The sequence below is a fragment of the Gouania willdenowi genome, chromosome 11 (assembly GCF_900634775.1).
Source record: "Gouania willdenowi chromosome 11, fGouWil2.1, whole genome shotgun sequence".
Lineage (NCBI taxonomy): Eukaryota > Metazoa > Chordata > Actinopteri > Blenniiformes > Gobiesocidae > Gouania > Gouania willdenowi.
This window is the reverse complement of record NC_041054.1, coordinates 31656313-31677294: the sequence shown is the minus strand read 5'-3', so window position 1 is coordinate 31677294 and position 20982 is coordinate 31656313. Positions and strand designations below refer to the sequence as shown.

Below are 20982 nucleotides of genomic sequence, written 5' to 3'. Positions count from 1 at the left end.
CAAAAAAAAGCCAGAAATCTATAAAAGATTTTCTCATATTGTTTATACATTTAAAAAAACAAACATTACCATTTATTGTGAAATGTGAGACTAATTACAATCATAAAATCATACTTATGTGTTAAAATTAAATTACATTTTAATGATGATTCAGGCCTTATATTTGAGATTGATTAATTTAGTGCCTTTTAAGACTTTTTAAGGAACTCTGATAATGATTCATTTTCACTTTCTCCTGAAGGCCAAATACAATACTCTGAAGGGCCAGATTTGGCCCTCAGGCCTTGAGTTTGACACATTAGCATTAGAAAATCCAATGAGTCCAGAAAAGAAACATGGATTATTATGTAAATACAAACTAATCCAGCTGTAGAGATCTCAGTTTATCTAAAGTACTTACACATAATATGATCATATTTATAACAACTCTATATTTTACTAAAATCCTGTAATTTACAGCAAAGAACCACAAAATTCTTCTCAATTACACAAAAATGTGTCACAAAATGTTTATTTTTTTACCCTTTTTCATCACTTTTTATTGCCATATTTTTTCTCCTTTTAATGTATTTTGTCAGTCACCTCAGTGGCATCTGTCATTGTGTCCTTGGGCAAGGCACTTCACACACATTGTCTAGTGTGTGAGTGAGTGTTGGTGGTGGTGGGAGGGGCCTATGGTTCACTATGGCAGCCTCATTTCCATCAGACTGCCCCAACACAGCTGTGGCTACAACAGTAGCTTACCACCACTCAGTGTGGAGTGAAAGAATAATGTCTTCATTCTGTAAAGTGACTTTGAGCGCTATATATAATATTGATCATTATTATTATTATTCATTTCTGTGGTTTTTAAATCATAATTTTGGGGGTAATGGCTGAAAAGATTGAGAACCACTGGTCTAAATGACTCCACATCCCACAATGCAATGCAAAGTGTTTACAGTGGAGATGTAAACAAACATTTGACTTCTTTATTTTAGCCTTTGATCATTGATTGATTGATTGATTGATTGATGAGGTCTACACTGTCAATCTGATGAGAAATGATGGTTTAACCTGATATAATATCATTATTATTATATAAATAATTATAGATTGTGAGAAATGATCAGTGATTACCTTCTAGTCCATCGTCTTCCTCCACAGCTTCACCTTCCTTTAAATACACAAGAGCCACCATGTTAGTGTGTGTGTTAGGAGTGTGTGTGTGGTAGTAGTGTGTGTGTTAGTAGTGTGTGTGTGTTAGTAGTGTGTGTGTGGTAGTAGTGTGTGTTTATAGTGTGTGTGTGTGTGTGTTAGTAGTGTGTGTGTGTTAGTAGTGTGTATTTATAGTGTGTGTGTGTGTGTTAGTAGTGTGTGTTAGTAGTGTGTGTGTGTTTATAGTGTGTGTGTGTTAGTAGTGTGTGTGTGTTAGTAGTGTGTGTGTTAGTAGTGTGTGTGTGTTAGTAGTGTGTGTGTGTTTATAGTGTGTGTGTGTTAGTAGTGTGTGTTAGTAGTGTGTGTGTGTTAGTAGTGTGTGTGTGTTAGTAGTGTGTGTTTATAGTGTGTGTGTGTGTGTTAGTAGTGTGTGTTTATAGTGTGTGTGTTAGTAGTGTGTGTGTGTTAGTAGTGTGTGTGTGTTAGTAGTGTGTGTTTATAGTGTGTGTGTGTGTGTGTGTGTGTGTGTGTGTGTGTGTTAGTAGTGTGTGTGTGTGTTTGTAGTGTGTGTTTATAGTGTGTGTGTTAGTAGTGTGTTTATAGTGTGTGTGTGTGTTAGTAGTGTGTGTTTATAGTGTGTGTGTGTGTGTGTGTGTGTTAGTAGTGTGTGTTTATAGTGTGTGTGTGTGTGTTAGTAGTGTGTGTTTATAGTGTGTGTGTGTTTATAGTGTGTGTGTGTGTTAGTAGTGTGTGTTTATAGTGTGTGTGTGTTTGTAGTGTGTGTGTGTGTGTGTGTGTGTTAATATGGGTGTGTGTTAGTGTGTGTGTTAGTAGTGTGTGTGTTTATAGTGTGTGTGTGTGTGTGTTTGTAGTGTGTGCGTGTGTGTTAATATGGGTGTGTGTTAATGTGTGTGTGTTAGTAGTGTGTGTTTATAGTGTGTGTGTGCGTGTGTGTTAGTGTGTGTGTTAGTAGTGTGTGTGTTTGCAGTGTGTTAGTGTGTGTGTGTGTTAGTAGTGTGTGTGTTTATAGTGTGTGTGTGTGTGTTAACATGGGTGTTAGTGTGTGTGTGTTAGTAGTGTGTTTATAGTGTGTGTGTGTTTGTAGTGTGTGTGTGTGTGTGTGTGTTAATATGGGTGTGTGTTAATATGTGTGGTAGTGTGTGTGTGTTAGTAGTGTGTGTGTGTGTGTTAATATGTGTGTTAGTGTGTGTGTGTTAATATGTGTGTGTTAGTGTGTGTGCTTGTGTGTGTATAATGTGTGTTAATGTGTGTGTATAGTGTGTGTGTGTGTGTGTTAATGGGTGTATAGTGTGTGTGTATGTGTGTGTGTGTGTGTGTGTTAGTAGTGTGTGTTTATAGTGTGTGTGTGTGTGTGTGTTAGTAGTGTGTGTTTATAGTGTGTGTGTGTTTATAGTGTGTGTGTGTGTTAGTAGTGTGTGTTTATAGTGTGTGTGTGTTTGTAGTGTGTGTGTGTGTGTGTGTGTGTTAATATGGGTGTGTGTTAGTGTGTGTGTTAGTAGTGTGTGTGTTTATAGTGTGTGTGTGTGTGTGTTTGTAGTGTGTGCGTGTGTGTTAATATGGGTGTGTGTTAATGTGTGTGTGTTAGTAGTGTGTGTTTATAGTGTGTGTGTGCGTGTGTGTTAGTGTGTGTGTTAGTAGTGTGTGTGTTTGCAGTGTGTTAGTGTGTGTGTGTGTATAGTGTGTGTGTTTATAGTGTGTGTGTGTGTGTTAACATGGGTGTTAGTGTGTGTGTGTTAGTAGTGTGTTTATAGTGTGTGTGTGTTTGTAGTGTGTGTGTGTGTGTGTGTGTTAATATGGGTGTGTGTTAATATGTGTGGTAGTGTGTGTGTGTTAGTAGTGTGTGTGTGTGTGTTAATATGTGTGTTAGTGTGTGTGTGTTAATATGTGTGTGTTAGTGTGTGTGCTTGTGTGTGTATAATGTGTGTTAATGTGTGTGTATAGTGTGTGTGTGTGTGTGTTAATGGGTGTATAGTGTGTGTGTATGTGTGTGTGTGTGTGTTAATGGGTGTATTGTGTGTGTATGGGTGTATTGTGTATGTGTGTGTATAGTGTGTGTATATGTATAATGTGTGTATATAATGTGTGTGTGTATAATGTGTGTTAATGTGTGTGTATAGTGTGTGTGTGTTAATAGGTGTTAATGGGTGTATAGTGTGTGTATAATGTGTGTATAGTATGTGTATAATGTGTGTGTATATAATGTGTGTTAATGTGTGTGTATATAATGTGTGTGTGTATAGTGTGTGTGTGTGTGTATAGTGTGTGTATATAATGTGTGTGTGTATAGTGTGTGTATATAATGTGTGTGTGTATAGTGTGTGTATATAATGTGTGTGTGTATATAATGTGTGTGTATAGTGTGTGTTAATGTGTGTGTATAGTGTGTGTATATAATGTGTGTGTGTGTATAGTGTGTGTATATAATGTGTGTGTGTGTGTGTATAGTGTGTGTATATAATGTGTGTGTGTGTATAGTGTGTGTATATAATGTGTGTGTGTGTATAGTGTGTGTATATAATGTGTGTGTGTATAGTGTGTGTATATAATGTGTGTGTGTATAGTGTGTGTATATAATGTGTGTGTGTGTATAATGTGTGTGTGTATAGTGTGTGTATATAATGTGTGTGTGTGTATAGTGTGTGTATATAATGTGTGTGTGTGTATAGTGTGTGTATATAATGTGTGCGTATGTATATAATGTGTGTGTGTGTGTGTGTGTGTGTATAGTGTGTGTATATAATGTGTGTGTGTATAGTGTGTGTATATAATGTGTGTGTGTGTATAGTGTGTGTATATAATGTGTGTGTGTGTATAGTGTGTGTATATAATGTGTGTGTGTGTATAGTGTGTGTATATAATGTGTGTGTGTGTGTGTGTATAGTGTGTGTATATAATGTGTGTGTGTGTGTGTGTGTGTATAGTGTGTGTATATAATGTGTGTGTGTGTGTATAGTGTGTGTATATAATGTGTGTGTGTGTATAGTGTGTGTGTGTTAGTAGTGTGTGTGTGTGTGTGTGTATAGTGTGTGTGTGTAGTGTGTGTATATAATGTGTGTGTGTAGTGTGTGTATATAATGTGTGTGTGTGTGTAGTGTGTGTATATAATGTGTGTGTGTGTATAGTGTGTGTATATAATGTGTGTGTGTGTATAGTGTGTGTATATAATGTGTGTGTGTGTATAGTGTGTGTATATAATGTGTGTGTGTGTATAGTGTGTGTATATAATGTGTGTGTGTAGTGTGTGTATATAATGTGTGTGTATAGTGTGTGTATATAATGTGTGTGTGTGTATAGTGTGTGTATATAATGTGTGTGTGTATAGTGTGTGTATATAATGTGTGTGTATAGTGTGTGTATATAATGTGTGTATATAATGTGTGTGTGTATAGTGTGTGTGTATATAATGTGTGTGTGTGTGTGTGTAAATGGACTAAATGGTAAATGGACATGATTTATATAGATCTTTATCACCACTGAAACAGTCTCAAAGCTTTACACATCAGCTCATTCACCCAATCACTCTCACATTCACACACCAGTGGGACAGGACTGACATACAAGGCACTAGTCGACCACTGGGAGCAACTTAGGGTTCAGTGTCTTGCAGTGTGTTAGTGTGTGTGTGTGTTAGTAGTGTGTGTGTTTATAGTGTGTGTGTGTGTGTTAACATGGGTGTTAGTGTGTGTGTGTTAGTAGTGTGTTTATAGTGTGTGTGTGTTTGTAGTGTGTGTGTGTGTGTTAATATGTGTGGTAGTGTGTGTGTGTGTTAGTAGTGTGTGTTTATAGTGTGTGTGTGTGTTAATATGTGTGTTAGTGTGTGTGTGTTAATATGTGTGTGTTAGTGTGTGTGCTTGTGTGTGTATAATGTGTGTTAATGTGTGTGTATAGTGTGTGTGTGTGTGTGTTAATGGGTGTATAGTGTGTGTGTATGTGTGTGTGTGTGTGTTAATGGGTGTATTGTGTGTGTATGGGTGTATTGTGTATGTGTGTGTATATGTATAATGTGTGTATATAATGTGTGTGTGTATAATGTGTGTTAATGTGTGTGTATAGTGTGTGTGTGTTAATAGGTGTTAATGGGTGTATAGTGTGTGTATAATGTGTGTATAGTATGTGTATAATGTGTGTGTATATAATGTGTGTTAATGTGTGTGTATATAATGTGTGTGTGTATAGTGTGTGTGTGTGTGTATATAATGTGTGTGTGTATAGTGTGTGTATATAATGTGTGTGTGTATAGTGTGTGTATATAATGTGTGTGTGTATATAATGTGTGTGTATAGTGTGTGTTAATGTGTGTGTATAGTGTGTATATAATGTGTGTGTGTGTATAGTGTGTGTATATAATGTGTGTGTGTGTGTATAGTGTGTGTATATAATGTGTGTGTGTATAGTGTGTGTATATAATGTGTGTGTGTGTATAGTGTGTGTATATAATGTGTGTGTGTATAGTGTGTGTATAATGTGTGTGTGTGTATAGTGTGTGTATATAATGTGTGTGTGTAGTGTGTGTATAATGTGTGTGTGTGTATAGTGTGTGTATATAATGTGTGTGTGTGTATAGTGTGTGTATATAATGTGTGTGTGTATAGTGTGTGTATATAATGTGTGTGTGTGTATAGTGTGTGTATATAATGTGTGTGTGTGTATAGTGTGTGTATATAATGTGTGTGTGTAGTGTGTGTATAATGTGTGTGTGTATATAATGTGTGTGTGTGTGTGTATAGTGTGTGTATATAATGTGTGTGTGTGTATAGTGTGTGTATATAATGTGTGTGTGTGTATAGTGTGTGTATATAATGTGTGTGTGTGTGTATAGTGTGTGTATATAATGTGTGTGTGTGTATAGTGTGTGTATATAATGTGTGTGTGTGTATAGTGTGTGTATATAATGTGTGTGTGTGTATAGTGTGTGTATATAATGTGTGTGTGTGTATAGTGTGTGTATATAATGTGTGTGTGTTAGTAGTGTGTGTATATAATGTGTGTGTGTAGTGTGTGTATATAATGTGTGTGTGTATAGTGTGTGTATATAATGTGTGCGTATGTATATAATGTGTGTGTGTGTGTGTGTGTATAGTGTGTGTATATAATGTGTGTGTGTGTATAGTGTGTGTATATAATGTGTGTGTGTATAGTGTGTGTATATAGTGTGTGTGTGTATAGTGTGTGTATATAATGTGTGTGTGTGTGTGTGTGTGTATATAATGTGTGTGTGTGTGTGTATAGTGTGTGTGTATAATGTGTGTGTGTGTATAGTGTGTGTATATAATGTGTGTGTGTGTGTGTGTATAGTGTGTGTGTGTAGTGTGTGTATATAATGTGTGTGTGTAGTGTGTGTATATAATGTGTGTGTGTAGTGTGTGTATATAATGTGTGTGTGTATAGTGTGTGTGTGTTAATGTGTGTGTGTGTAGTGTGTGTGTATATAATGTGTGTGTGTGTATAGTGTGTGTATATAATGTGTGTGTGTGTGTGTATATAATGTGTGTGTGTAGTGTGTGTATATAATGTGTGTGTGTGTATAGTGTGTGTATATAATGTGTGTGTGTATAGTGTGTGTATATAATGTGTGTGTGTATAGTGTGTGTATATAATGTGTGTGTATAGTGTGTGTATATAATGTGTGTGTGTGTATAGTGTGTGTATATAATGTGTGTGTGTATAGTGTGTGTGTATATAATGTGTGTGTGTGTGTAAATGGACTAAATGGTAAATAGACATGATTTATATAGATCTTTATCACCACTGAAACAGTCTCAAAGCTTTACACATCAGCTCATTCACCCAATCACTCTCACATTCACACACCAGTGGGACAGGACTGACATACAAGGCACTAGTCGACCACTGGGAGCAACTTAGGGTTCAGTGTCTTGCCCAAGGACACTTCGACACATAGTCAGGTACTGGGATCAAACCCCCAACCTCTCGATCAGAAGACGACCCTCAACCACCTGAGCCACGGTCGCCCACGGTGTGTGTATAGTGTGTGTATATAATGTGTGTGTGTGTGTGTATAGTGTGTGTATATAATGTGTGTGTGTGTGTATAGTGTGTGTATATAATGTGTGTGTGTGTATAGTGTGTGTATATAATGTGTGTGTGTGTGTGTGTATAGTGTGTGTATATAATGTGTGTGTGTGTGTATAGTGTGTGTATATAATGTGTGTGTGTGTGTATAGTGTGTGTATATAATGTGTGTGTGTGTATAGTGTGTGTATATAATGTGTGTGTGTGTATAGTGTGTGTATATAATGTGTGTGTGTGTGTATAGTGTGTGTATATAATGTGTGTGTGTGTGTGTGTATAGTGTGTGTATATAATGTGTGTGTGTATAGTGTGTGTATATAATGTGTGTGTGTATAGTGTGTGTATAGTGCTGTTGTACCTGTGTAGAAGGATACTGAGAGTAATCATAGTAGTTGTATCCATACATGGCTCCAGACTGGTCGTAGGTCCAGGGGTAGTACCCAGGGTACGTCTGGTGCTGGTACTGACTGTACATGTCGTAGCCGTAGCCTGAGCTCGGCTGCCACGACTTAACGTCAGACGGCTGTGACGGGAGCTTGTTCCTTAAACTGGGGGGGGGGGGGGGGGGGGGGGGGGTCATGGTTAAGGGGGGGTAGTAGTGAACAACCATCAACATCAGGACTGTGATGAACTCACTTGTTAGCAGCCAGGCTCAGTCTGAGCGGTTTACTACCCAGACCCAGAGACCCCTGACACTCATCTAACGCTCGCTTCTGGAGACGCTCATCAGGGAACTGGACAAAACCACAGCCTCTGAGGAAGAGGAAGAGGAAGAGGAAGAAGTGGACAGAGGGAACAGTCAGTCAGAAGCAGGGACTAATAATGTGACTAATGATCCTGAGCTAACACAGCAACATGTTAGCTAACACAGCAACATGGCTTTCTGGTGATGACTGGTAAAGTTAATGTACCATCTGTTATTGAGCCAATGTCATGTTTTAAGATCAATAAGCTTTTAGTTTTACTAATTCCTGCTGGATATTCAGTCATGTGACCTATTGTTGGATGACTTTATTCTAACACTTACTTTCTATGACTCGTTTAGACTGACTTAGCCTGGCCTTCGTTTAATTGGTCTAATTATAGTAATTTACAGTTTACACTTGTGTTTTGTTGTATTTATAATTTATAAATGTAAACTACTTGCATGGATGGAACAATGTTATGTGTTCAGAGGATAACGTGCTTTAGGCTGAGATGTATTATATAATATATTTTTAATGTGTAAGCCTTCATGAATAATTTCAAGCAGCATACTGTATTTATGTGTTGAGTGTTTGGTCTTTCAGACTGAAAGTGTAATTTGGCCCCTGATCAATTTCACCCTGGCACCCCTGGTCTAATGGAACCAGCTTAGTCTGTGAACACGTGAAATATAATTAAATATATTGTCTTTAACAAGTTGGGACACATAAATAGTGACATTAGTGGTTATGCTAACATTTATTCACACGACATGTGACATGTTTTTATCCTTCCATAAAAGTGTTAAATCTGACTATTAATAAATCAGTGGTTGTTTGCGGTTTAATGACAGTAAGTTGTGTAGTTTTTACTGGTTTATTCCTTTAATGCAGTGGTTAGCATTAGCTCTTAGCCCAGTCTGATGTGTCGGTGGGTTAGCTTAGCATGCTTTAGTAGAGCACCGTCACTGTGTTTGTGGAACTTTGGATGGATGTGATGGAGAAACATAGACTGGTTGACTTTGCTGGGTGGGGGTGTGGTCTGAACTAAGTAGTGGTGTGTGATGTATCGCTGCTCGTCAGATGGACTGTGATGAACAGAGCTACGTGTGTGAGCAGCGTCAACAGCGCTAAGCTAGAGCAACATAATCTAAACAATGTAAATGCTTTTAACGATATATCTCCTGCTAATCACGTCTGTAACGTGAATACAGCTCTGAGCACAGATATATAGAAGGTAGATGAGCTACTCCTCATAAAAAACAATGTTCTATTCCGTCCACAGCTTGAAGAAGACGATGATGACGTAACCGACAATTGTCGACAAATAAATTTGTCGGTGACTAATTCTGATCGATTTTAGTCGACAATGTCGATTAATGGATGCACCCTTACTGTGAACAATCCAAGATTTACGTAAGTTTGAAGCTTTGACATGACTTTGTTGTAATTTGCGCTATTTAAATAAAGTTTAATTTCATTGGATTGAAACATGAAACAACTTTTTTCTGCTGAAATCAAATGAATTGTCAGAGATGTCCAGAAAAAAAGTAGTACGCTTAAAAAGTAGAAGACAAAAACTTGCAGGGAGTTGCTGGCACTGCACGCTGATCACATGTGACACCTAGGGGGGTCGGGGTGAATGTCCCCCTGGAAAATTTAGCAAAAATGATGCTATATGGTGGCTTTTGGTGCGTTATATTATGCTGAATTTACACCTAACGCATTTCGGGCATCAAAATTGTGACTCACGCCCCTAGTTAAGACGCTTGTGCTCATTGAAGCTTCAAAACAAGTTGGGAAGAGAGCACGTTGAGGGGAGGGGCTTCACTGTTGCCGGTGGTGTTCATACAATAGATGATATTATAGTGATCAGTTACGTTCATAATTCACCCAGTGAACATTGTGATGAGAAGGTGTTTCTGGTCAGATGTATTTAGGTGTGACTCAGTGTGTGCTGTGATGTCAGAGGGTTATAGAGAAGTGTGGGTGGATGGAGAATAAAGTTTGGCGTTCCTTGCTGAACACGCCCCCTCTGACTCCCATTCCTCGGCTCTACATTATTCAGATTGGTTTGGTTTTTTTTGATGAATAAAGCCAGACAACGTCGTTGAAGGGCACCTCGACAGTCGCTTTCAGCGCTACTTCCCGTTCCCAGTTTGACGACCTGCTGACCTACATCTGTGCTCACATCTCCTACCAGGACAACAACTACAGGCGCTTTATTCCAGCAGAAGAGTCTGGTTTGTGTTTTTTGTTTTTTCATTATTCTGAATACGTCACAGTTGGGGAACGCTCCTGATGGGGCGACACGTCACGATATGACCCAAAAGCTCAACAATCCCAACTCTAGCGTCGGCCGCGTTGGAGGCACCGGACGCACGTGAAAAGCTTGAAATCTCATAACGCGCAACGTCCGCCGTGCGTAATGCTTGAAAACACACCGCACAGGAAGCGCAGCGGGACCTCTAATGCTCCTAGAAGCGCGTTCAGCATATAATGTCTATGTAAACCTGACCCTGTTGACGCTTTTGGTGTGAACGTACCAAAGATCCGTTTTTTTATTATTATTTTTCTTATTCTTCCGACCCTTTTTTGCCGCGCTACTACTTTGCCAAATCTTAACCGATCCACACTATTCAAATATCAAAATGCTCCACTATATAGTGAAACTGCTGCTAAGTAAATTGTGAAATGATAACACTTGTACTTTTAATGTAATATTAGATTTTATGCTTTTACCCGTAAACTGCCATAACTCTGTTAATATTTATCTCAGAGACACCATTTTAGCACTAAAATGTAACCCATTCTCTAAAATACAATTCTCAGTCATTTGTAGAGGTTGCACTCTGACAAAATAAATTTATATGAATTTTTTAATTGAAACAGTTTTACATTAATTATGCAAATCTTAACCCATTTACACCATTCAAAGATCAAATTGTTCTGCTCCTCAGTGACAATCATAATATCTCATTTGTAGAATGATAACGCTCTTACTTTTAATGTTATTCAAGATTTTGTGCAACTTTTTGTGATCATGCTTGATTGAGTGGTTGATTAGGTCTGCTAGAGTGTGTCACCTGTTGCTCTTTTACTTTTAGCAATACTGCTGTTAAAGCTTTAATTCTGCAGCTACAGCTATAATTTATAGCTTAAAATGTTTCTACAACCTTCTACTTTTTTATAATTACACTTTAAGTGGGAAGGCTTTGCATTTCCTCTTACTTTGGGGCGTGGTCTGTTAGTAGTCCTCTGTAGAATACTGTCTGGTACTGGAACATATCTGCATTATTTACATCATTTTGATTTTTGGTTTTGGTTATATATTTAGTTTTATCAAAGCACATTAATAATCATAACATATCTAACACAAGCACATTAATATTCAAAATACATCTGTGATTTTGGTAACCCAGTACCCTGGACGTAGGACTTTTAATTCATGATTCATGATGATATTGATCATCTAGTCTGGTCTGTGAATTATTCTTACCAGTGACTCTTTTCGTTGTTGAATCTTTCTTAAAGATAATGTTTATTTAATTTAGTTGAATTCAGTAATGTTGTGAATGTTAAGATTTAGTATATTATTGGTGAAATGTTTAGAGACAATGATTGTTTTCTTTCAGTTGTAGCCGCCAGATATCAGTTTGGACCAGTAGAGGGCGCTGGTCACCCAGTGTTCGGTTGGGATGCAGCTATTCTAGCAGTGAAGAAGAGATGCTATGCGCTAGCAGACAGACCTATTAGAAAAACATGACTTTTACAGATATTCACATAATATTACAGATATTCTTTGGGTTCTAAAGGAGTAAGGAATAATTTATGAACATGTTTAAGAGTAGAAGCTTCTAGACATCCCTGTTATTGTGTATGAAGTAGTGCTGTTTATTGATTCTACTCCCACTTTTCACATTTTAGTCAAACTATTTGATGTATTTTGTAGTTAAATGTGAGTGACTGCCCTCTATGGGTGAAACCAGGCTATTACAATAAACATGTTCTATTGGCTGAGAACGGAGGTTTGTGGTGTTTTGGAGGCTTCTTATGTCACTGTTGGCCCCGCCCCTTCTAGAAAAACTAGAGTGGAGCATCTGACCCAGCAACCCCTTCATTTGGATTGTGTTTTAACTTCCTGCTTCCGTTCTAACGCTGAACAAACACTTTAATCACTAGAAAGAGTAACTGCAGCACAGAGTGAGTGGGCGTGTCTTAACTTATAATATATTTGCATTTTATTACTGTTTATATGACTTAGTTCAGTGGCGTAAAACGCAGTTTTTAGGGCCAAATACTAAGCAGTTTGATATGAAGTGGGCCACAGATTATAGAACATCATTGTTCCATAGTTTTCAATATCAGTTCAATTCACTTAAAAAAACTCTTGATTTTGTTTCCAATTTTTGTGTAATTTAGAGGAATTGTTTGCGAGAAATTGCAATATTTGTGGAGACAGTGAGAGTTCTTCCCACAATTTGCAATTAAAAATGACTGCATTTATGTGATATAAACAAAGGAAAAATGCATATTGTCGAGTTTACTTAATTTACATAATAATTAATGTTTTCTTTGTCATTTTTACTTTCTCATGCAAGCAGAATAGGATGCTCTAAAGCAGTGTTTCTCTAATGGGGGTATTGTGTACAGTACGGTGCTGCAGGGGGTACTTAATTAAATTAAATTAAATTAAATTAAATTAAATTAACAAACAAAGAGTTTTGGTCCCACCCCAGGAAGTGATATGACCACAAATGATAAAAACTACAGATATAAATCTATTCAGGAGCTATTAAGTCAACCTGTTTTTCAACCTGGGGGGTTTTTTAAATTAAAACACAAACTGTATTTCTTTACTTTCACTTAGTGAATCTAGTTCAACCAAAGTGCAGTAAAATTAAAATTTATATCTGAGCTCATACAAAAACTAATTCAAGAAATTCTTAATATTAAAATTGGGTCACAATCCAAAAAAGGTAAATAAGTTCTACTACTCTACAAAATAAGATTCTATAAAATATGTAATCACTTATTAATTCATCATTATGATCTATAGATGTCCTAAAATAGCTTTCTACGCAAAATGTTGTCGTTGGACAAGGGGTGGGGGGGTGGGGGCTGGGATTCAGGAATAAGAGAAAGAGAGACTAGAGATAAAAAGTTTGAGAACCACTGGTCTAAAGGGCCAGATTTGGGCCCCGGGCCTTGAGTTTGACACATGTGAGCATGAGTGCTTACTTGGAGTTGCCCATGCTGTCCAGCACTACTTTCCCTCCCCGACAGGATGGGTAGCGGTTATAAAAGAACTCGTAGAGCATCCCATCGTCCACCTCTGGAGTGAGATCTCCTACGAACAGCGAATACATCTGACTGCAACACAAACACAACGGGTGAAGATACTGGAGTGGAGTAGAGCAGAAACGTGCACCCAGTCTCACCACGTGTCCTGTTTCCCAAACGTAGCTCGGTTCAACTTGAATCTCGTGGGCTGAGAAGAAACATCAGAAGAAAACTTTAACCTCTCCACTTTTCTCCTAAAATCACATACTCATAACAAGTAACATTTTCCTAAGCTTCTACATGACCTACGTGGCTAATTTTTGTTCAGACTGAAGTAGGACCATTAGTGGTTACAGATGATATGAGGAAATATATGATACTGAGTGACATTAAATCATGCTTTAAATCTGTAGTTGGACCAAAAAAACCTTGAGATTTACATCAACTATAAAACCAATTCTCACTAACGAAGGCTGTAAAAGCAGAAATAATTGAACTACTATATGAACATCAACTGAAGCAAGTTTAGTGATAATAATAAACATTAGGCCAAACATACACATGTTTTTGTACTAAACAGTTCAGGCTGAAGTCCACCGTGCCACAACTGTTTGGAAACAAGAGTGTAACTGGTAGGGCTGGGACCATACCCTTTTGTTTCAATTCAATTTTAATCCCCAATCTTGGGTGCCGATTCCATTTAAATTACAATTTTTATTTAATAAGTATTGTCATTCTACAGTGATGATTATCACCATTTTTCCTTATTCAAACACACAAGTTGAATCCTAAACTTCTAGAAATATGTCACAGTTCCAAAAAACCATGTGCATCACATTCAGTGATTTATTATTATTTATACTGAAATAAATAAAATAAAACCTCCATCAGAAAGGAGGTAAACAACATGAACAAAAAAACAATAATACAGAACTTTTTGAAGTTAGTAAATGTAAACTTTTAATGTTGATCAAGCTAGAGCTTTGGGGTGTCTATGTTTTAGAGTAGGAACAGGTCAACATGCTGGTAGTTATATAGATATATATATAGTAGTTAGGCTGCTCCTAAAGAGAAGTCATAATGTATTATTACAGTGTGAAGATAGGAAACATTTTTCTGTCTGAGACACAGTTAAAATCTCTCTTTTTTCCCTCATAATAACGACAGAATAATGGTTGTTTGTGCCTGATTTTATTCACTTCTTACATTCAGAAACGATTAGTGCACATTATTCATCATCATCATCATCATCATCATCAATGTTACACTTGTTATTTATTCTGTAGTGGATTAAACTGTGGCTTTACGTTGGACACAGAGTTAAAATAGTTGAAGCTGCGGCTGACACGCACACCGCAGCACACAGCTGATCTGCTCCGTGACGCAGCACACACACCCCTCCCAGGAAAAGGAGTGAACAGCATGGATAAAATATAATTAAATGTAACACATTTTGTCTCGTCTAAAAGTGGTAAATATTAGAAATGCTGATGGTCAATCTTTTGGTGTGCATGTGTAGCGTGGAGGAGGTGTGCGTGGAGCGGGGCTATGATGGACAGGGTTGGCTCCGCCTCTTCTGACATAACATACGTAGACACCGTGACTGGTTTCATTAGCTGGCTAAGTTTATTTATGATCCATCCAGGGTCTGTTGGTCTGCTGCTAGGTGTCTGATCTCTAGCTTTATGTCTAGATGATGACGGACACGATGACGGACACGATGACAGTGACGGACACGGTGAGGACACGATGACGACACGGCGAAGGACACGTGACGGACACGTGACGGACACCATGACGGCGACGGACATGGTGACAGACACAGTGACGGCGACGGACACGTGACGGACACGGCGACGGACACGGCGACAGTAATGTTCGTTGTTTTACATAATTATCCAGAGCAGAGTTGAACACAGCTTTGCTCATGTGTCTACATCCGTTCACCATGGAATCACCATGAAACTGAAATCGTACAGGTGCAGGTTGAATCACGGTTGTTGGGTTGTTTGCTAAAGGGAACTCCCAGCTGCTGCAACTCTTCCTACTGTTTGCACTCACTTGTTGGTGCATTAGCGCCACCCAGTGGTCACCAACAAAAGCAAATCAATTCTGGGAAAGTGAATTGATTATTAAAATCAGCACCCAAAAAAAGCGCAATAAATTGTAAAATCAATTTTTTCTTCCCACCCTTAGTAAATATAATACAGTATGTCAGTCAAATTGATTCTAAGCATTATTATTATTATTATTATTATTATTATTATTATTATTATGTTTGACCACTAGGTGTTGCAATTTATAAACAAATAAAAAAACATCCATTTTTATCCAGGTCTCTGCTGGGCCATGCGTAATGCTGTTTTTGGTTTCACTTTTTGATGCTGTTACGCATGTGTCTAGTTCAGCAATGCTTTGACCAATCAGAATGATTGACTGTTGATCAACATTGTCTGTTGAGGCTGAACAAGTTAAATCAGGGATGGGCAACTCTAATTACACTGGGGGCCACAAAAAGGTGATTTTCTGATTCAAGGGCCACAATAATAAAATATAGACTCAGTATTTATAATAATGACTAATCTATAGATTAATAATACAGGAAAGAACAAAGGGTTTTGGATCGTTTTTAAGTTGTTTTTCTCTCATTTTGTGTTATTAAAGTATGTTTGGAGTAACTGTGTGTATTTTTTTTTTTGCTCTATGTTTTTCCCCCTCATTTTGTTTTGTACATTGTGAGTCATTTTGTAAATTTCTGTCATTCTGTGTTTTGGAGTAATTTTCTTCTTGTTTAGTTTGTTTTTCTGATATTTCCTGTGTATATTTTCTGATTGAAGGCCACACAATCAAAATTCTAGTCAGCATTAGAATAATGACCAACCTGAGCATCAGCACAGGAAACATCAGAGTTATGTGTATTTTTGTATTCATCTGGTGTGTTTTTGTAGTAATTTTTGTGTATTTTGTTGTCATTTTGTCTATTTTTCTCTCATTTTGTTTGTTTTAAGATTCAATTTGTGTTGTGATTTTGCATTTCAGGAGCCTTGGTGATTTAATGCAGTTTTGTATTTTTTTCAGTAATTTTGTAGTCGTCTTGAGTGTTTTGGAGTGAATTCCGTGTATTTTTCTAACATATGGTCTGTTTTTGGTATAATTGTGTTTGTACTTGGGAGGCCACACAAAACTAGACCAAGGGCCACATGTGGCCCCCGGGCCGCTAGTTGCCCATTTCTGCTTTAAACCAATGAAAAGAAAAATGAGGAGTGGACTTACTGGACTGGCTCCTGGTAACGACTTCCCGTTGACTTTACGAAGACATCGCTCAGCTGTGGCCTCGTCTGTCATCTCCACGAAGCAGTAACCCAGAGCACCTCTACACACACACACACACACACACACACACACACACAAATTTTGTTGTGGGATTTATGTCACTGGCTGTGATGCTTCACCTCTGTTTGCACGTGCACGAGTGTTATTGTGTGTGCGCACAAGGATTTGTTTTTGTGCGCACACAAGTGTTATCAGGGCTCGACACTGCGAGTGCCTGTGAAAATTTCATCTGGTCGTATCTGCGCAAGTGAGTAGGGTGACTTTATTTTGAAAATCCAAAAGGAGGAAACTTCCTCATCCTCCTGTGAATCAGGGTCCGACACGGACACTACACGCGTCGCCATGTCCCCAAACGGGACAGGCATTCAGGCCCGCAGAGCGACAGAGCGAATGAGGGGCACAACGAGCGAACGTGGGGCGTTTATCAGACCTAGGGGGGCGGGGAAGAACGCATCGAGAGTAGTGAGAGAGCGTACACGCGCAGCACATACACTATTCCACACCAAAGAGGAGGACCTCATCAGAACCATCATGGAGGACCAGAACTGATGGACTATGATACCAGGACAGATGTTCAGCTGTGGTTCTCTCAGAGCAGTGGTCTGCAACCTGTGGTTCTGGGGCCTAATGTGGCCCTTTGACTCTTATACAATGGCTCCCTATAGCTTTAAAAAATATATATACATATATATATTGAAATAGTTATTTTTTTTACAGAGGCTATTAATGATAAATGACAAATAAAATCAAGATATAATAATGTGTTAACCTAAAAAAAAAAAAATCACGTTGTACAATGACTCAGCACATTCCTACAACATCTACAGACCATCAACTTTCCTCCACCTGTGACTAACCTTAAGTTTTAAATCGCTGGTAAGAAACTAAACCAACAAAAACACTATTTCTGGAAGAAAATACAGATTTTAATTGTGTGGGAACAGATTCATTTAACCACCAATGTACAGGTTAAATATGTATGTTTTATGTGTGGCAAGAAATGAGTAATTAGCATGTGTTGATCACATGATCACATGTTATCATATTCATGTCACTTTTTGTAGACTTTCATATACATTAACTAAAAAACATTGTGTTCATATAAACTGAGATGTGTAAGATTTTGAAGATGAAGATACTATTTTATTTATTAATGTCAATTTAATTTATTTTAAAGTGTTTAAGTTTCTATTTACATGATCAATATAAATTAAATCAAACATTATTCTATATAATTATATATAATGTAATCCACTGTATTGTCTTCATAGAGAAGGTATTTATGGCTCCAGGAGGACTTTAATCCAGGTGAGATGAGGTTCAATGGTTCCTTGTAGAGTAAAGGTTACAGACCCCTGACCAGGGGAAGAGGGTTAGGAGACCCCACTATCAGAGCTGGACCCTCTGAATTTAATTCATGGGTGAAACAATACAGATGATACAGTAAGTTGGTTATGTTACTGTTAACTTAATTCATGTACAGCATTTCTGTAAAATAAAAAAATAGAATATATGTAACCTGTTGTTATGATTTGCTGTTATTTAAAAACAAATTGTTACGTCTTCTTTTTAAATTATATGAAATAAATGACCTGTTATTTCAGCCACTGATTGTTGCAGAAAAACTTAATATTGTCACTAAAACATTAAAACATCTACGATGCACTGGTGCACACGCTAGTGTTTGTGTGTGGTGAACACTTTTATTTCAGTTTAATCATCTTAAACAGGGATTCAATTTGCTTTATAGATAAACTGTTTAAAAAAATGGTCCTGGGATCCGTTCTCCTGTACCTTTACTTAGTGTGTGTGTGTGTGTGTGTGTGTGTGGTTCTCACCCTGTGGTTTTACTGCGGATGATCCGGACACTGACCACCTGTTCTCCCATGGTGGAAAAGGCTCGGGTGATGAACTTCTCATCCATGTAGGTCTCCAACTACACAAACACACACACACTAAGTAAAGGTACAGGAGAACGGATCCCAGGACCATCCCTGTCCACGTGTGTCCCATTGGAGGGTCAATGCTAGGTTGGGCAATCCACAAAAATAAGAGCACCAAAATCATCTCACAAATGTATTGTTTTCTTAAACAAATTTAACTTGTATATGAAGTCTTTTAGTCTTTTAGGTGATGTGATAAATGCACCATGTGACTTAAGTACCATCAGTTGTATTTTAGCTCATATTTATTTTTAGCTAACCCTTTTATTTTATCCCTAATCCTAAACCAGAAAACACCCTGAAATGTTTATATTTTTCATATTTGCATTTTTAAGCGGGATTCGAACCCACAGCAGTGGATGGGAGAATTCTTGAGTCAGGTGCTTATTAGACCACTCAGCCGTATGAATAATTTTTATATTATTATTATAAATTAATGACATTTGATTGATATTTACTTACTATTGTTTAACTTTGGGTGTGATTTTTTTATTTTATTTTTTAAATATGCACTAACAATTTTCCGTTTTATTGTTTTCTATAATTGTTTATCATAACACAGTTTAATCTGGAGTAAATTTTAGTTATTTTAGGCTGGTGTGCCCTTGGCAAGTTCTTAATTTTGGTATTGTGTTGTAAAATGTCATATTTGGATATTCTTGTACGTATTTGTCAATAAAAAAAATTATAATAATGTTTGATTGGACATTGATTTCACACATTTAGTATACATTTATTATTCATTGTTCAATGTAAACATGTTTGTCATGCTAATAAAGCTGTTCTGAGTTAAACAAATAAAGAAAGGGAGACTTGTCTACATTTCTCTCCCACTAACACATGGATGCTCCGTAGGCTAATGCTAAGCTAGCAGCTCGCGAAACAAACTCATCACTAAGAGTTTAAAATGTCAACAAATCCGCTGTGGACTCACGTTTCCCATCCACAGAGTACTCATAGTGAGGCTGAAGGTAGATTCCTCCTCTGCGTATGAAAACAACGGCTTCACACCGCTCAGCACCGCTAGTTAATAGAAAGCTAGCAGCTAGCAGCTAGTAGAGCGCAGCGATATGACGGAACACCTACGTCACTCAACAAGCGCCGGAAATAAGCACAGAATTAATAGTTTCATGATATGTTTTAACTGTTCAGTCTGAAAAAGTATAGGCTACTCCTCATAGAAACATTTCATTGTAATGCCAGCTTTTGATTTGACTAAATAAAGGTGGAAAATAAATAAATAGTCTTAAATTTGATGATTATGATAATGAATGCCTTCGTCATTGTAAACATGTACCATGAGATTAAAACAAGCCAACTCCAGTAACAGTGCAAGAAATAAATAAATAAACAATATAACATAGGACATAAATAAATAGTACAGGAAAGGAGGTAAAGTGAACATATGTACATTTTGTATTAAAAAAAATAAATAAACGACTACATTGCTATATGCAGTGTATAGCACATAGTCTATATATGTGGTTCAATGATAACACACATCAGTGTTTTTTTTTTTTTTTGTTTTGTTTTTTTTCAGGTTGAACTATTGAAAATATAACCATAAATGGCAAGCAATGCAAAGGTAATACAATTTGTCTGATTTTTTAAAAATCAGACAAGCTTTAGCAAAACAATTAACAGATGAAGGTAAAGTAAAAATAAATAAATATGAATAAATATGTGGTGGTGTATTTTTAGGGGTTTGCTGTGAAATTCAATTTTCCAGCAGCATTGTCAAACTTAGCACTTTTTTTCATAAATTTAATAAATAGGATGTAATGACATAATTCCCTGCGTAATTGGAAAAAGTATGAATTTTTTTTTCTTTTTGTGTAGTTTGTATTTATTTTTTGTCTTATAATAACAAATAATAATGCATCAATTTTATATAGTGCTTTCTCATAGACACTCAGTCGCTTTACAGAATTAAGACATTATTCTGTCACTCCACAGTTATTGGTGGTAAGCTACTGTTGTAGCCACAGCTGCCCAGGGGCAGACTGATGGAAGTGAGGCTGCCATAGTGAACCATAGGCCCCTCCCACCACTACCAACACTCACACACTACATTCACACTAGACAATGTGGGTGAAGTGCCTTGCCCAAGGACACAATGACAGATACCACTGAGGTGACTGTACCCCACTGTGACCCCTGGAATTCTCAGTGGTCTCCATCATCTACTGACCAGGACCAGACCTGCTGATCTTCACAGATCTAACGGGATCAGCCAATCAGAGGCTGGTATGGACACATCTTATAATATGGACTATGAGTCTAAGAAAAAGCCTACTTATCTATCATATTAAACACCATAACAAGAAATAACTTAAATAAAGTGTGTATATAATTGATAATTGTAATATACAGTACATATAAATGCTATTTGAATAACTCTAGGCATGCTTACATAAACTCTGGTATGAACCTTTTCAACTCAACTAAATATAAATAATTTGAAATAAACAAAAAATTCGACCAAATCATGTCATTGTCACATTCTTCAAAAAAATACATTTCCAAAATATCTCAAAACCACTCATCGC

The 20982-nt window shown here is 37.2% G+C and overlaps 1 protein-coding gene across 1 annotated transcript; it reads right to left on the bottom strand.

The window, feature by feature from the left end:
- Window positions 1-870: 870 nt before the first annotated feature.
- Window positions 871-19509, bottom strand: LOC114471763 (tRNA selenocysteine 1-associated protein 1-like). Its single transcript, XM_028460648.1, has 8 exons — window positions 19368-19509; window positions 18329-18426; window positions 16431-16530; window positions 13316-13365; window positions 13116-13247; window positions 7828-7944; window positions 7550-7739; window positions 871-1156 (listed from the first exon to the last, which is right to left on the bottom strand). Exons 1-8 carry the CDS (start codon window positions 19389-19391, stop codon window positions 1109-1111), a joined length of 759 nt encoding a protein of 252 aa, XP_028316449.1. The 5' UTR covers window positions 19392-19509; the 3' UTR covers window positions 871-1108.
- Between the last annotated feature and the right edge of the window lie 1473 nt (window positions 19510-20982).